Source organism: Chelonia mydas, chromosome 10 (genome assembly GCF_015237465.2).
Source record: "Chelonia mydas isolate rCheMyd1 chromosome 10, rCheMyd1.pri.v2, whole genome shotgun sequence".
Classification (NCBI taxonomy): domain Eukaryota; kingdom Metazoa; phylum Chordata; order Testudines; family Cheloniidae; genus Chelonia; species Chelonia mydas.
Window position 1 is genome coordinate 59,772,083 of NC_051250.2, and position 18,614 is coordinate 59,790,696.

The window sequence follows — 18,614 nt, forward strand, 5'->3', positions numbered from 1 at the left end:
ACATCAGTGGTAGGAGCAGTGAAGGGCATAGCATAGACAGGGCTTTGCCATCATCATCACCATGCTACATGGGCTACCACAACTTCTACCATGACTGGTACAGAAACATGTTTATGAAGTTACCCATGGATGGAAGACACATCCTAATAATTTGGCTCCCTTTTTCATATAATTGCAGTTTACATATGAACTAAACCAGGAGCAGTTCCATGAGGCCACTGCTGAACCCACACTTTGTATATCCAGTGGACTCAACTAGCTATTTAATACTAGACTGACTCTATTACTTGTTCTGCATAAACTGAACATTTGGGTAGTAAATGCAAACATAAATCCTCTGCATTCTCCATTCCCAAACCCAGACTCTCTCATTCAGTACAGAAAGACATACCTGAACACCATTACAGGGGCAGTAGGATAAGAAACTGCTTCACAAATGGGCAGGTTTTTTCCAGGCTATCTTTGATAACACTGAGTACAGCAGAGCTGAGCTGAAGCTGTCTGGCAGTTTATTGCATTCATAGTGAGCAACAAACACATCTTGCTTCTCTAACGCACATACAACTGACCTATAAAATAAATTGTTAGGCCCCTGAGCTAGGCACCATTATTTGAATCAGCTCTCTCAGATAAAATATTTTCCTTTTCTAAAAGATTACTTGATTTAAAAGCAATGATGGAAGAAAAACCTATTTTGATCACCTACCAAACGTACTTGTTCCCCTTACTTTGCGCGCACATGAGTATTTAGAGCAGGAATTAGGAACGTTATTAGGTTCTGAGAGTTACCTTGGTAAAGCCATTTTCTTTCTCTGGTAATTAGTGGACCAGCTAGTCTAAGCCCATAGAGACACAACATCATCAGTCAACGTATTAAAATTCTTGCATGGAACAACAACTTCAAAAAGCTTAGTGTTCCACTCTGATTATAATATGGGCCCAATCCTGCATGCCCTCTCTTGTAAGCATAACTCTTATTTACTTTAGTGGGTGCAGTGCATGTGGAACATGAGTAATTTGTCACAGGCAGGGAAAAGTATATCATATTAAGTAGAAGTATAAACAGAAACATTTAGTTCTAGAGTCTTTAATTCCACTTGTCCTGGAAGGAAGTTTTTTTTTTAAAAAACAAGAAGGCAGTGAACTTTAATGGAATTCACCCCACAAGGCAGTGGTCATTTTAAAGCTCCAGCATTGAGTTTAGTAAATTGAATTTGGGCTGTCTGAATGTTGGCACCATAAAAACATATCCCATTTCAATGTACAATTCTGGATTTATTTCAGTGCATCCATCTCCTCTAGGGATACCATTTTAAAAGCTCCTAATGAAGTGTGAGTAACACGACTCACTTTGTGCAGCTGAAATCTCCTGTGGATATGTCTATCCTGCAATTGGAGCTTTAGCTAGCATGGCTGAAAATAGCAGTAACAATGCAGCAGGGCAGGCTTCCACATGGGCTGTGCAAGCCCACCTGGAACCCAGGGTACACACTCACATCCATAGCCCACAACAGGGTCTGTGCCACATCATCACTCCAATTTTTAGCTATGCTAGTTAGAGTCAAGCTCACAATAACGCCTCCAATTACAGTGTATTCAGGTTGAAATTTGCCCCTGTGCAGAGGGCTAGCATATGTGTACAGGCTATCCACTTGGTGCTGAGGGCACTTTGTGGACCTTGGCATGGACTGGATTTCACACACAATGAACTGAAAATATACCCCAAAGGTAAATCTCCTAAATGTTGGCCTTACTGAGCATAAGAGGTTTATATAAATAGACATGTCTTCCACAAACTTCCAAAATAGGATTTTAATGTGTTAAAGAACTTTAGTTCTCTAGCTTATAGAAATTTTTAATTTTCTCCTCCTCAGCTGTGGAATCTATTTACGACTCTACAGTAATAAACATTCTTTTAAATACCCTATGTATTCTAGTTTCTGTACTTAGCAGGTTAATTGGAGCATTACTGAATGCCTCACTCTATTTTGCACTTGCCAATGTGGGAAAAGCCTTTGTGTCCACAGAACTTTCAGTGCTATAGTCTCATTAGGCATTTTCTTTTTGTTTATTACATTCATACTTTACTTCCTTTCTGTGTTTTTCTTTAGTGCGGCTCCAACTGCAGAAAATCATACTAGTAACGTGAACAGTAGTGTTTCTTTTTGTTAATATCACTGACAGAAGCGGTTTGGGGTAGAGCAAATCTAAATTTGTTTCTTTCAGAGATTACAGCTCTCACCATTCACTATATTTAACAGGTCCATCCATCTTTATACTGAGGAAGGAACACATGCTCCATGCCAGTATCACCCAACAATAGCCAAACTAGTCCCCTTCATTCTTCATCCAAATGAGTAACACAACATAAACAGAGAGGAGTACACTATAATTTTTCTATTCTTATCAATTTCTTTTCTCTCTTTGGATGAAATGCACCTATGCACATTCTTAGGCCCCAGCTGTGCAAGGAGAGCCAACCACGTGGGCAGGTGTCTATCTGCATGGTTTTCTTTGCATGTTCAGGTCCCACTTACATCCTCAAAATGGATGTTAAGTGGGACTTAGTGGTGCATGGGGTTTGAGGTGACAAAGGGGTGAGTTCTGGAATACAGAGCAGTGTTTCTGAACTGGTAGGTTATGACCCCTGGGGGGGGGTTACAAACTAATCAGGGACTGGGGTTTGCTAGGCATTGGACATTTTATTACAATTTAAAGCAAAGAAAATCTCACTACCCCCGTGCCCTTACCCTTCAAGGTCAAGGGCTCTCTATCATCCACTGGAAACACAGACACAAATAAATTATATAGGGTTATTTTTACTCTTACGTTTATAGTTGCACTTTTTTTTTTTTAACTTCAGCTGAGGCAATGCCAACCCAAAATATGAGAAATACAGACATAGAGTACATCCCTCCATCTTAACACTCACATCCTATATGTGTTTAATGTGTTTCACACATTAAACTGGGAAGTGGGAAACTGAATCTGAATCCCCCTGGACTTTGTGGAAGTTCAGATCAGTGTCCAAACTTCTTAGCAATGAGGGATGTAAGTTGTATAGATAGTAAACAATACATGGCAGATGTTAGTCACTTCACTCAATGTACTACAGGATAAGTACAAGAAAGAATCCGAATAGAACAGAACAGAATGACAAGTCATTATTAATCTTGTTTTGCATTTACTTCAGTGGGAGTTTTTCTGATTAAGCACTGAATAAAAACTGAGTAAGGGATATTTGTCCCATTTTATTTAAATATGTTAAAAATAAAGAATAAATATCACTGTAACACTCAGTGCCGTAACTAGGCATTCTAGTGCCCAGGGCAAGCAAATATATTTGCGCCCGCTAGTTTTTTTCCCCCGCCACCATGGCTTTGTGCCCTGGTAACACTATGAATGTATTTTAAACCATCTTCTCTTGCACATTAAGTTGTATGCAAAATAATACAAGACAAGTATATTTTTAAGGACTGTCATCATGTTTATTTCATTCATGCAGTATCACAGGTAAATCTACACATGTTCCTCTAAAAGAGTAACCCCCAGTCAATTCCTTAGCCAAAACTTGGCCCAAGCAATTTACTCTTAATAATGAAAACACCACTGTTCTAAGTCGAATGATAATTAATGGTTTACCATTGAATGTGTTATGTTCCTGTCTGATATGTGTTTTGTCACTTTCTAATAGTCTGTATTTTCCTTTGTGATATAACATTAATGATAACTCATTTTATCCCAAATCAGGGCTTGCAGATCCTTGCTGAGTTTCAAGGAAACAAGATTTAGAAGCAGCACAGTAACTTAAACTGGACTTTTCTGCTCTATTCAAATATTTATCTAGGCTATGAGAGCATTGATACGGCAATTAATTTCTCAGTGTGTCAACCCTCATTTCTCATTTACTATATAATTTAATATTCTCTATATATCTCTATATAACTTAATAATACTCAAGTAATAGAGATGGGAGTTCATAACTTACACAGACTATTTTCAGTGTTTTATGGTGTTTGAGACTAGTAACGCTATCAGAAACATAGAGGAGTTCTATAGAGAAATAATCTTACTGGTGCAATTCAAACACATGAGTAAAATGGATGAATCCTATATAAAGTATTGTAATAGGAAATAAACATTGTTAGGTGGGCGAGTGTACTTTGTGAGTGCATTTGTTTTCAAGATGAGTAGTATAGGATGACTCAGGAGACCGGTAATAGAATTTTGGAGTCTTTTGGATTTAGGTCACTGGGTCAGAATGGGAACTAGATTGCGATTGTTGTTACAACACTGTAAATGTGCAGTAACTCTAGATTTTAGGCTGTGATCAGAATCTGACGATGGGTTATTAGTTACAGAAAGTCACTGAGGTTTGAAGGCAATTTGGTGCCTGATATGAAATATGCTGTTAGTCTCAGTTCTTAGAGAACAGAGAATGCCAGACTGGATCAGACCTGAGGTCCATTTAGTCCAGTATCCTGTCTCTGATAGTGGCTAGAACCAGCTATTTCACAGAGTGGCTAGGACCAGGTATTTCACAGGAAGATGTAAGAATCTTACAATACATCGATATGGGATAATCTTCCCCACACATTAGGTTTCCTAATCCACTATCGTTAGCAACTGGTTTAGGCCCTGAAACATGAGGTTTAATATCCTGTTAATAATTTTGTTAGCATTAACTATTATAGCTCTGGATATTCTTCTTAGCCATATAAATATCCAATCCCCTTTGGAATCTTGCTAAATTCTTGGCCACAACACCATCAGGAGGCAATGAGCGGCACCGTCTAATTATGCATTATATAAAAATGTATATCCTTTTATTAGTTTGGATTTGCTACCTTTTAATTTCATTGACTGTCCTCTTGCTATTGTGGGAGAACAGAAGTTTCTTATCTACCTTCTCCAGACCATTCATTATTGAATATATTTTTATCATGATTTGTATAGTTTCTACGGTAACAATTTCAGTTTTTCCAATCTCCCTTCATATGCTTCCAATCATTCTGGCACTAATATGCATCCTTACTGGGCATCATGGACACCAGAGATTGAATGGCCATGGTGGTTCTCATCCATAGAGACAGGTTAGAGTCAAGGAATATTGGTGCAGCAGTATGGAGAAATTTACGCTAGTACTGTGGGTGTCCTGGGAATAGAGAACTTTGGAGTCCTGAAAGACTTTCACAAGTATTAAGTTCACTTAAAAATATAGTAAGTGAAATAAAATACTGTTATTTTATATATTATTTATTATTTGTATTACCACAATGTCTAAGAGACCTAGTCATGGATCAGCACCCTATTGTGTTAGGCACCTTGTAAATGGAACAAAATGACAGTTCTGTTCCAGATAGCTTATAGGACAAGAGACAACAGAGTGGCACAGACAGACCAACAGGGAACACATGCTGTACACACCTCTTGCATGTCCATCTACTCCTGTAATGCAGTTTTTGGTTTTTTTTAAAATCACATGAAACTTTCCGATAAAAAGATAATATAATTTCTTAGGGAGTCCCCCCCACATTTCAGACATGAGCCAATTTTGGAGGGAAAACAGGATAACTCTTAAGTCATAAAGGAATGAGGTTTAAAAAAATCCAGTTAGAAACATTTCAGCAATTGCTGTCTACAAACTTTAATTATCAGGAGAAAAGAATGTAGCTATCTGCCACTACTTACACTTCTCTACCCTTTAGTCCTCAATAGCTCCTCGTTCCCCTTCCAAATTCTTAGTCCCCTCTTACCAACACAAATCCATTCCACTTTTTCTTGGCCTCCTTCCCCTTCCCTCTGGTGATTTCTGCCCTCCCTTTTTGGGCCATTCTTTTCATTTCTTGCAACTTTCCTTGTTACCACCTCCAGCCCTTCCATCCAAACCTGACACCCCATCCTACCCTCTTCCCTCTGGAATTCACACACTATCTCAAAAAAGATCATTGCCATCCACTACCTTTTCATATCTTGCTCTATCTATCTCCTGGCACAATGATTAGGTAAAGGGCTAGCGGGAATAGTTGGGTTTGTTTTTTTTTTAAATAAACTGATTGTATGCTTATCTCTTTTATAAGATACTTCTCCTCTGATATTTTTCTTTGGGGCAGGGACTGTGTCTAATGTCTCATTTGGAAAGCACCTACCCCATTCCAGGGAGCATCATCATGCAGATGATAATAATGAATATCTGAGTGAATAGTGGATCCTGTGCATCTGATTTTTAATGTCAACACAGAGCTGCACAGTTAACCTATGGCTGCGTAATGAAGCAACAATACACAAATTAAACAAAAATAATTCAGATAACACCCAGCAGATTTTTGTTTTCTAGTAAGAATCTGGCTGATACACTTTTAGCACCCTTTATAATGAAGCATTGACAAAAATATTGCGGCTCTTCATTTCCAACTCCTTAAACAGAGAGAAAAATCTCTTAAAATATGTAGAGATATGTAGAATCAGTAACAGCTATGAAACATGTAGAATTAGTAACAGCTATAAAGAGGTTGCTGCTTTAGGAGGAATATTAGAGATGTACTTGAGTGGGAACAGAACATTCACCATCCCTATTTGTTCATGGGAAATCGGAAGAGTTCCACTTTTACACAGCTGAGCTGATTATATTTTACTGCCCATTTAACAAAAAGATACCAACAATAAATCCACAGTATTTCTATAAATGTTTGACGTGCCTTCCCGTCCTTCAGTTTTAGCCGGTACATCAGCCTACCATTGCTACTGTACATTGACTCTGATTTTATCAGATGCAAAAATTTGCAGAAATGTTTTTGATGCGGGACTCCTGAAAGCGCTAAATGAATGAATGGCAAATAATGTACTTTGGGCCTAATTCTAAAAGGTGATGAGTTTTCTTAATTATCACTGACTTCAGTATCATGGGAGGTACTCTGAAACTGGTAAGATTGGCTCCTTAAAATATTATGATTTATACAGTTCCTAAAGAGATGAAGTATTAATATACAGCTGGAAATTGATAAAAAACCCTGCATTTCATTCCAATTATGTATATGTAATTACCAATGACATGATCATTGCTAAGGCAATTGGATTTTGAGTACCTCACTCAAATCTTGAGGTCGTCTTTATTCAAGGAAGAAAACAAGTTTTACAAAGCAACTTCATTTTCACAGAAGCTTGATTATTTGACCTGTAGCTTGGGATATGTCACATCATATTGTGTCAGTAACATCTTAAACAGATATGAAGCTTTTAAAGATAGCCTGCATGTTGCACAAAAGTTGCACATTTATACTGTAAATCATTTCTTTAGTGTTCTTTAAGAAGAATTAGATTGATGTCTTCAGACCTTTGTTTTAGCTAAAGAAACATACATCACAATAAAATTAGAAGTGAAGAGCATTTTAAGGTTCACAGTTGTCTAGGGTGGGTGGTGGGCATTGACTTCCCCTTTCATGTTATTCTAGCTAATAAAAATCAGGCTTTAAAATGTTTCTTGTATCAGTGTATAGTGATTCACACTGGACGTAACAATTTGAAAAAGAATACATTAATACCCATTTAATTAGTAACATCAACACTTTCCAGATGGAAGGTCTGTTCTGGGTGGAAGATCTGTAAACCTTACTTGTGTGAGTAATCTATTACTTCAAAGGAATTACTTGACAACCTGTTTCACCAAAGCACCTCTGTATGTGGTTATGTCCCATTAAAGTCAATGGGACTTAAAGACATGCTTAAAATTAAGCACATGCTTTTCTGCGTAGGAATGATTGCTGGAATGCTGCTTGAGGGGATTAGAATTACTCATTTGAATGAGATTTGCAAGTTTGGGACTTTAGGTATTGAAAGTGCATTGAAAAGAATATATTTTACAACCTTCTTGTGATTTATGGAATACTTTACACTATTTGCATATTGAAAGATTTAATGCAGAGTGTAAACTGAGTGCCAAAGCATAGTAGTTAGCATTATAGGGAATTATTAAATGCAAACATGGAAATTAGTCAGAAACTGTTCTTAGCCTTAGGAAATATAGTCAGGTATAATAAAAGATGCTTACTATCACAAACCTCATAAGAGAATCGCTCTCCTTCTTTCTTCTGCTCAGTGGATTGCAAGTCAAAGGCATTGGACAAAGACATGACACATTACAGACAAAGCACAAGGCACATTTTCTACAGAATGTTGTAGATGCAAACAAAACAAACTGGTACATAAAAAAACAAAACAAAATATATACCAGTACGAACATTCAAATCAAGCGGGCACTACAGAATGCAATATAAAACATCCAATATTGGTTGAACTTTACAGATCATTAGCATGTTTCTATGAAAATGCATTACTTGTTTCCCCAGACATTCTCAGTGCATTATATACTTCTCACATGGCATTGCTTTTAAATAAAATATTATATTTTTTCAAACTCTGTAATATGTCTTATTTTTACATTTTGATTTTCTTGGCAAGCAGAAGCAAAGGCTATGGATAGGTTGCGAACATACCGCTAATGATCTCTAAGTAGCTGTGCAGTGAACGCAGGGAATTAAAACCACCTACCTCTTTTCCTCCCATAGACTCAAACATTTTCTCAAGCTGGACTCGCAACTGCTGGATATTGTTCATCAAGATACAGGGCTATAAATAAAGTATAGCATGTGTTGTTATATGAACAAACAGATACAAACAAACTAAAACATAACAGTTGAGAATGGCCAAAAGGAAGAAGTATAAGTAAAGCGATTCAAGATTGCAATATCTGGTTCTTTTTTGCTGGAAATCCATCTTCCTATTCCAGCATAAAACTGATACATTTATGTACTACAATGAAGTTAACATTTGAGATCTCAGCATATGAATAAATCAGGCAATTCTATAACAAACTAAATTATTCCACAGGTGCACAATTTTGCATTACTTTAAAAGTGCTTTAATAATCTAAGCAATATTAGTTGCATAAACATGCCTTCATATTTTATTTTTAAAATACTATTGTTTAAACTTTTCACGTAAGCCACTGTCTTTTTTAAACTGTATGCCAAAGACTGAGGGAATCGCACTGCAAAAGATAGCAACTGCCAGATACAGAGATTAAATTAAACGGATTCTACTACGGAGGCTTTGTAAATTCGTATGGCTTTATTTACTACTTTGTAATATAAAAAAAATCTTGATAATAGAATTCTGTTTTGGCAGGATTACTGTTCCAGTGCATCTGCACATTACACTCAAACCTTCAAGAAATGAATTTCTATAATGCATCTATACTTAAACCTCACAAGAAGATGACGGGTGCTAACAGCAACCCACATACATTTAAAACCCTGTTAGTCTGTGATGCAGCTCACTGTTGGCTGAAACATGGTTTGAGTAGACTAGGGTTCAGAAGAGCATTTAAATAATTCAGCAGCCTACTCTATAAAATCTAAGGGAACTCAGGGTCAGAAAGAAAAAGGAAACTGGAGAATAAAATAGAAGATCCTTACCTAGTATTCTTAACCCTTTCATCACTCAGCCTCAATAAAGTACAGTAAATTTTAGCACACTGTCCTGAGATTCTCATCACTCTTCCCCCCCAACAAGTGACTTGACCTCATGTAACTACTGAACCATTCTCCCCATCTCCACCCACAAGAGGCAGCCACCCTATCCCCTTTATGTCCTGCGCCTTTTTCTATCTGATATTGGTGTTGGATCCTTAAGGATTGGATCAGAAAGAATGTGAAAGAGGGCACTCAGCACCAGCGAATTGGGGCATCTTGGATTACATTCCAGTGAAAAGACCCCACCCCCAATTAGTTCCCCATGGAAATAAACCTGCAAACCCTTGAAAATAGCCAGTTTCTATCGTGAAAAATGTTTATTACAGCAGTGCCAACCAAGTACGTAGCCCCTTTGTTCTAGGCAGTGCACAAACACAGAGTACTAGAGTCTGTCATATCTTAAGGTCAGGGTACTGCAGTGGTTGATATTTCCATAAAAGCATAAGCAAAGCAACAGTGTTTAAAAGCCTGTTGACATTTCCTGGAAAACTTGAGAAACATTAACATTAGAAACAATTCAATTCCTAGTTCAATGGTTCTTCAGCTGACATCTGTGGAGCACTTGTGTCCAGGGAGCTACATCTGTTGTAATGGGGAAGCACGCCCAATCAAAACAGTGGGTAACTAACTCTGCCATCCAAGAAATTCCAGTTACTTGTGCATCAGTCTTCAAAAGAGCTCCACTACTCTCATTGCTGAATGGGAACTAAAATTTGTGAAAGAACCTTTCATTGTTGGGTGCCTTTTGGTAAATATTTAACCATGATCAAACCTGCAGATTACACTGAAATTCAGGGGATTTGGAGGATAGAACCCAAATACAAAATGAGCCAAAGAGAGATTGTATCCGATCTCTTCTATTACAACTAGAATTTAAAGGTAGGAAAGGATTAAAAGCAGTGGGTAAGCGGAAAAGGTTATGGGCAAGGAGGACAGTGAATAATAAGTATAGACAGAGAGCAATAAATACACAAATAAATAACTAAATATGCCTATGAAACAGGTAAATATACATATGAATTATATATCTATACACACATCTGCATTTCTATATGTCATTGTACAACAGCTGTGTGTGTGTATACATACAAAATTTTAAATAATGAAAAGAAAGTTTGATGCTGGATGAGAATATTATAGAATCAATGGGTCTGGGTTCAAAATAATTAGAGAAATAACAGTTTGTCTTACTGCCTCTCTCTTATTTCTTTTTCAGCATATTGTGTATTTAGGATCCATTACTACCAGACATAGTGCTTACTACTGTGAGAACTCCCAGGCCACAGGACTTCAATGGGGAGTATTCATGGTAATAAACATTATGGCTAGCAGTAAGTGTTTGCAGGTTCATGTCATTCGTTTATTCACTTTTGGGAGGGACCTACCTTATTGTATGCAAGAAAAGCACCCACTATGTTTTGGGTACTATAAATACATAGCCACAAAGCTCTAAAGTTGCTGCAGGGAAGGTGCGGGGCTGGGACTGAGCCGGGAGGTCGCCCACATCAGTGTCTCTCTCTTTTAAGAGCATATTTGAGAACCACTGGTCATCTTTGTATGCCATTTCTGACATTACCTCCATGAAAAAAGCACCCCTTGTTACCTACTGCTTAGTTGTATTCATCTTCTTTTTGACACATCATTATTGCTTGTTTTGGAAACAATCTGTGATGTCAATAACAGATGATTATGATTTCTGGTGGGGAATACAGCACATGTATTTCTTTTAAACCAGGGGTTCTCAAACTTTTTTCTTCTGAGCCCACTCCAACATGCTATAAAAACTCTACGGCCCACCTGTGCCACAATAACTGGTTTTCTGCATATAAAAGCCAGGGCCAGCATTAGGGGGTAGCAAGCAGGGCAGCTGCCTGGGGTCCCACACCACAGGGGCTCCTGTGAAGCTACATTGCTCAGGCTTAGGCTTTAGCCCTGGGTGGCAGAGCTCAGGGCCCTCAGCTTCAGCCCCATGCAGTAGGGCTTCAGCTTTCTACCCTGGGACCCTGGATCCCAGCAAGGTTAATGCTGGCCCTGCTTGGCGGCTCCCCTGAAACTTCCTCACGGCCCCCCAGGGTGCCCCGGACCCCGGGTTGAGAGCCACTGTTCTAAACAACTGCCAGTGCTCTTGGCAATAAAGGAAGAGAGAAGATAAATACATTGAACAAGTATCAGGTGAATTGTTCCTAATGAGACAGTTTTCAAAGTTTCCTCTGAGATCATAGTTGCTTATTAAGGGCCTGATCCTGCACCTGTTAATTCACTGGCAAAATTTGCATTGACTTCAATGAGAGTAGATCTGAGGCTAAAAATGTTCCCAGTTTATTGCATATGTTGAACCTTAGAATTCTATTTATGGCAACTTAGAGGAGTCAGACAGCCAAACAGAACAACACACAAAACTGAATACCAAGGACAATGCATAAAACTGAAATATGTTCATAAACAGTGACAGGCTGTGGGGAAATATGATGATACATTTAATAAAGAAATATACACCATAGAAAATGTAAAGCTATGTCTGTTTTTTATTTGAAAAGTTCCTGTAAATTTTATTGAATGGAATTAATAAAATGGTCCTAAAATAAATTTGATAACTTTGCACTTAACTACAATCATAAAGCAGTATTTATTTAAATCTCTTCTATCAAATGAAAGACAGGAGATGGTGTTTTAGTATAACTTGGGATCACCAAATCAAATGAAATCTCGTTAATCTAGAAATATGAATTTCAAATAGATGATTTCTAATAAAAATAAGTTATCTTTCTATAAAGTCATTTGTTGTAATCCTTTATGCCTTTTCTCCGTTACAAAGCCATAATGAGAACAACCTTATCCAAAGCCTTAGCAAAGATTAGCGTTCCAGGGTGACTTCAGAAATCAATCACTTCAATGATGAAAAAAATCCCATTGGAAAGACTAAGAGGCAACACAAACAGTGGGATTTGATGACCTAACATTAGGTATCACAGTCCATTCATTCTAGAAAACAGTTAATTTGATTTAATGCTGGGATTAATTTGAAATGAACTGTAAGTACAATGCTACAAATCTTAATTCACTTGCACACTACATGTAAAGTGCAATTGTCTATGGCAACATATTGGGCCAAACCCATATATAAACAACCGTCTGGAGCAGGTGGGCTGGATTACTGACAGATGCATGAGGGGGAAAAACAGGGGATGCATTCACTCCCACATCACGGGAGATACTCTGCCCCAAGGTATTTTCAGCTCAGTGGCTCCTGTGGTAGGTAGGGAGAATCCATGTAAAGACACACAACACTTGCATGTGTATATCTATATCTACACTGATTGCTTATTTCCGCTACTTATGGCAATAGCTCACAAGATGAAGAACCTTGACTGAACCATGAAAATGCCCTGCTGGGCGAACTTATGACAACATGGTATTCTGGTATGTTGTGAACTGACTAGCTGCGTTTCTTGGCTGCCAAGCCTGGCTTGCTGCTTAGTGTCTTCTTTCTGATGTAAGCAAGATTTAAGCATTGCTAGATGCAAAATGTGTGGAAATCTCCTTATGTATGTCTTTTTCAATATGTTTTCGGTAGGGGCTCCAAAGATGAAGATATTTGAAGTAGAAAGGGAGTCTGAAATATGACACATCCATATGAATAAAATTCATTCCCTTGTAGAAATATTTATATAAAACCACTGCCTAAAGTTACAGGTTTCTAAACTCTCTCATTACTCTTAGTTTTATTTACTGACATTATATTAAATGTAATTGCATAGTAAGCAGAGAATATTTAAGTCTTTTTCCACCATACGTATCGCTATGGTTTGGTAGAAAAATTAATATTTCAAATGTTGTCTGTGGTGGTTAGAAGAGGAAGGAACCAAGGACTGTTGCTCTTTGGCTATTAGACAAACAAGGTGGGTGAGGTAATATCTTTTATTGGACCAACTTCTGTTCGTGAGAGAGACAAGCTTTCAAGCTTACACCAAGCTCTTCTTCAGGTCTGGGAAATGTACACTGCGTACAGCTATTTAGCTATACCATATTTCTGATTTCTTTTGTTGTATATGCTGGTGACCTTTGGATTGTGATAATATCAAGCTCCGGTGACAACGAGGGCATATTATTTCCATTTTTCCATTTATTCATTTCAGTTCCAATCTCACCAACATATTTCCTCCCCCAGTTCTATGTGTGAAAAAAATAATTTGTGCTCCAGTTTAGTTCTCAACTTTCATAAATCTATAAAAGCGTTCTGAACTTCTGGGTTTTTGAACAACAGCTTTTCATTTTCTCAAAATCTTTTACTTTAGCTTAGTTTAGGATAGTGGGCCCAGTCCTGCCAGAAGCCGGGATTCTCCTCCAAACACCCTTAAGTTGTCTAGACTCTAGTGGGAGTTAATGTGCAAAGAACCTCACAGAATGCCCACCCCATTCAGGGACGGTTTGCTGGGACCAGCAACGGGTGAGACCATCCTTCTGCACTCTGGAAGGATTTTTCTGTATTCTGAGTTTCATGTGGCTGCTCCCTATTTGTTCTTTGCCAGTCCCCTGCAGTGCCAAATAGGACAATTTGTATGCTGTGGCTGGTGGCTAATAGCTCTGCTCCCTCTCTAGAAGGGACTGGGAGAGGGTTATTTACTGCAGGACTTTCCTGGCTTTCAGCATCATTTTGCTGAGCTGTCTCTTCCCCCGGCACTACGGTTCCTGCACATCCTAATTTGTTATTGCTATGACCAGGTGTCCTGTGGGCTTTGATTTTCACCTGATCACCTTTTAGGGGTTGAGAAAGGATTCTCCAGGACTATAGACTAGCCATTCAGTCTGGGATTTTCTATCTCCCCAGCACGGCCCAATCTTTTGGGGCTGGAGAACACTGTCCCTTTAACAGCTATGTATTTCTCCCAAACATTGCTGTTGGTCCAGGAATAATTAACATAATCCCATACCTGTGCATAAAGATGTGACAGGTAAAGGCCAGGTCCTGCAAATGACTTTGACTGGTTTGAACCTAAATATACGGACAGAATGAGGTACCTCTTGGGTTGCATCTTAGTTACTCAGATGAGGACAAAGTAGTACATAGTTATGGTATATGCCAACTCCTGCTGAAGTACTCATTGGGCAAGGCCCAGCAAGGCCTTTCCTGGGTGTATTGGTCTTGATTGCACAGTAGTGACACCACACACTGGGTCAGTTTGCTGCAGGGATGTTCCTTGGTTATATTAAGTCGTTAATAATATTGTAACGTTTATTTAACTGCACTGTCTGTGTCTTATTTACTGCTGTGTCCATTGGGCTTGTTATGCAAGAATTCTCTGCAGCCAACAAGACAGCACAATAGTTTACCATTCTTTTTCTCTACTGCATGGAGAAGAAGATGGGTGGAGGTGAGGATGTGTCATATTACAGTCATTTATCATTTACTGGGATTTAGGAGAGAACAATATAGGATTCTGTCACACACAAAAACCTCCTTAATTTAGAGCTAAGGTTTTTGGGTGCAAAACTCCATCAACGTAATCACTTCAAATATAGGAAATCATCAGTTTCTTCCGCGCTTCTCTGTGCATAGTATTTCTCCTTCTAATATTAATTTCCCCTTTCTTTCACCAACCCCCATCAGTTGTTATATTGCAATGTAAATAATCAAGGAAAATAGGTTATCCTCTGGGAAAAAACCTCTCCCTTTTTCCATTCATTTTCTTGCAATAAAAATGATCATATTTCCAGTTAATATAATAAGACCTCTAAGTGCACTTTTTAAAGACAGAAATAATATCAGAAATAATATTAGTATTTTTTAAATTTTACTTACCAAAATTTCTTTATCACAGTATGAACTGAAATCTTTTGAAATAATTGCAGCATACTGAAGAAGCACTTTGTTGATAGTCTGGGGTGGAAAAGGAAATGTTTAATTGAGATACATAATCATGTAACAGTCTCTGAAGAATGGTAAGTAAAAATACAAAATAGTATTCAAGTGAAAATAGAGGCTTGTTTTCAAAGCAGATAATATTTGTAAATGATAGAAAATTGTCCTGGATTAAATTTACAAAATTTTAGTTTGCATTTGCTTAGAAAATTGGAAAGGTCACATTTTAAATCCCTTCACAATGGATAATGTTTCTCTTTTAATGGAATGTAATTTTCTATAACAGAAATACGTTGCATTTAGTTATACTGACATTGAGAAGTAAGAACATTGAGGGGCTCTAGTTTGTGCATTGTGCAACATATACTAAGCAGAACATTAGTGATGCTCAAAATCCTCTAGGGTGACAACCTACAGATTAAAATGTAATGAAAAAATAAGAACCAAAGGAGCAATGTTTAAACCTCAGCAATGTGAACGTAATCCTCAACAATCACGTGAATATGTATTTTGTTTACAGACTGAGAAAAGTGATGAAAGCACAGAATTATGTGTAAATACAAACTATTTCTTAGCCCTTGGCACTGTCATAGAATTTTAAAGCTTGCAAGACTGTGGCAATCCAAGTAGAAAGTTGGCCTTACACAATGTGTAAGCTTATCAAACAGCAGATCAATAAACCTAGAAAAAACAGGTGGCTGATCCACCCCCAGCTGTTCAAACTTGCCTTCAAATATGATAGAGAAAATTACTTTTGGCCTTTACTTGAAGTGTGATATTTCACTTGCACACAGCACCACATTTTCCAGATAGGTTTATTATAACTATAGTTAAGGCTCTATAACAAACCCTGCTTTTCAAGTATATCTACAGTGATCACCCTGTATTAGCAGTATTACCTCTACCTCCTTGTAGTTATTATTCTGGGAGTTAAGGGAAATACTGTAAATACTCAGGTGATATCATTTAATTATCTAAGGCAACTGGCAAGTCTTTAAGGGCGAACCCTGTAAACTCAGCTGTTAATACCCGCAGAAGGTTAGAACTTGACATGCAAGGTCTCAGCAGTGGAGTCTATTTTCAAAGGAAAAACATGCTTAATCTTTGGCATTCAGAAAAATAAACTTGTTTATGGTCTAAAACTTGAGACTCAGCCCATAGAACCCAGAAATAACCTTAGGTTAACAAACAAACAAAAAATGGCAGGTGAATAGCACATGACGTAGCTTAACCACTTATGGTATTTTGAAAAACAAAATGAGCAAAATTATAATATCTGGATCTTGCATAGTGCTTTTCATCAACAGATCTCAAAGTGCTTTAAAAAGGAGACAACCATTATTATCCCATTTTAAAGATGGGGAAACTGAGGTACAAAGCGGTGAAATGACTTGCCCAAGGTCACCTAACAATGCAGTGGTAGCTGGATTTAGAATAGCATCTAAGTCTCCTGAATAGCACTTAAGTGTCCTGAATCCTGGTCCAGTTCTCTATCCACTAAGCCATGCTGCCTGCCTCCCCTTCCAAAGCAAAGCCCACAGCTGGGAGCTCTGGGGAAGAAAGACCTATGAGGATTCCCTCCTAGAGTTTCTCCCCCATCATACACTGCAAATAGGCCCCAGGACCCGCTCCCAAGCCCTGTAGATTCTGGAGGATCAGTTAGAAATGAGGGTCTTTGTCATAGCACTGGCCCTGGCCCTTGGCCCTGGCCCTGGCCCATAGAATTGCTACCTGGCAATTCTATGGTATCTCTTTAACAAGTATAGAAGGTCATATACTCTTCTGTACTGAGCTGATGATTGATGCTGTTGGGGTGGGGTAAGGTGGCTCAAAGTAAACTTTCCTCTCTCCAAACCTGGGGCTCTGGCTTTGGCCCTCCTGTCCCGACACATTCCTATCATGCATTCCCCATTCCTGACATTCCCCTTATATCAGAGTGGGGGAAGTAAATGGTGTAAAGTCAGCTATGCCTGCTTTATGTCAGCTTAGGACATCCCCATTCTGGGGAATCTTTAGAAGCTCATTTAGGCTGGTTAGGTCCCTTTAAGCTGCTCTGAAGATTCAAAAAGGTCTTAGCAGGGGCCAAGGATCTGGCTCAAAATGTTGGAAGGATACTGTATAGCTAGAAATATTGTACAATAAAGTAAGTTAAGAAATCCTGGCTGATAGACCTTAAGCAGGGAGTATTTCTCAATGGTGAAACCTTAAAATGGAGAAAGAGAGGGCAGCACATAAGATCCCACAGAGAGCAGTACTTTTCAATGTATTCTTTAGCAATCCACAGAAAATGGAAAATCGTTGATTTTAAGTGACATCAGAGAATGAGAGATGAACTGGCCGCACTGGATCTTCAAGAAAAGCTCATAAATTCACCACGCTTCCAAAACAGCCTAACAGAACAAACTATCCATCAGCAGGACCAACATGCCGATGAGGTGGCAGAGCAAGAAACAAAACAAACAAACTCTGGAGGGGCTTCAACCAACAATGCTTTGGTGCCAAAACTATGCAGAAGTAAGGCTCCAGATTTCTTCCAGCCATCCCACAGACCTGACAGATCACTATATGTTTCACTGATGAATCCCTCTGAAATCTAAGTAGTGATTCAATGATTAACAAGAACACCAAAGTTGTCAAGACATTTGGTAACATATGCTTATATCTAGTTCTATTATAACTTGAAGTCCAGAGGAGATTAGAGTTCCTCAAACTGGGTGATCAATTAAGAGAAAATAAACTGGTCATTTCCCAAGAATAAAAACAAAATAACTTCTCTAAGGCTCCTGGTCTGCAACAGGGAATATGGGTTCTAAATAACATTAGAATGTTTTTAAGCACAATGACAACAGAACGTCGCTTTCTCCGAAATGTGGTCAAGATGCATTGATTTTAATCTACCTTCGCAAATCTTCTCATTAAATGAGACAGTGCTTCAGGATTAGGACACTCCAGTTTCCTGATAATCTCGAAGCTTTGATTGAGTTGTGTGAAGACATCTACCACAGAGCAAGAGAAAAGGGCATGATCTGATGTTCGCTGGAACTAGAGGAGAATAAAGAGGGGGAGGGAACAAAAAACCCAATTAAAATGAGTTAACATTTGCAGATCCATGTTCTGACAATACAACAGTATTCACTGAATTTCTAACACTTCTAAATCCATCCTAGAGCCAGAAAATGAAAATTTAAAAAAAATTGCTTTCCCTTTTAAGGGGTGTAACACAG

General features: G+C 38.2%; 1 protein-coding gene across 2 annotated transcripts in view; it reads right to left on the bottom strand.

Moving 5' to 3' along the window:
- The window catches only part of UNC13C (unc-13 homolog C), a 448,489-nt gene that overhangs the window by 79,503 nt on the left and 350,372 nt on the right, over nt 1-18,614 (bottom strand). For both annotated transcript variants that reach the window (XM_043523375.1, XM_043523376.1), the window contains 4 exons: nt 18,289-18,432; nt 15,331-15,408; nt 8,548-8,625; nt 8,058-8,087 (listed from right to left, as the gene is read on the bottom strand). In XM_043523375.1, coding sequence (XP_043379310.1) covers nt 8,058-8,087; nt 8,548-8,625; nt 15,331-15,408; nt 18,289-18,432 — 330 coding nt within the window. The remainder of the gene's footprint in view (nt 1-8,057; nt 8,088-8,547; nt 8,626-15,330; nt 15,409-18,288; nt 18,433-18,614) is intronic.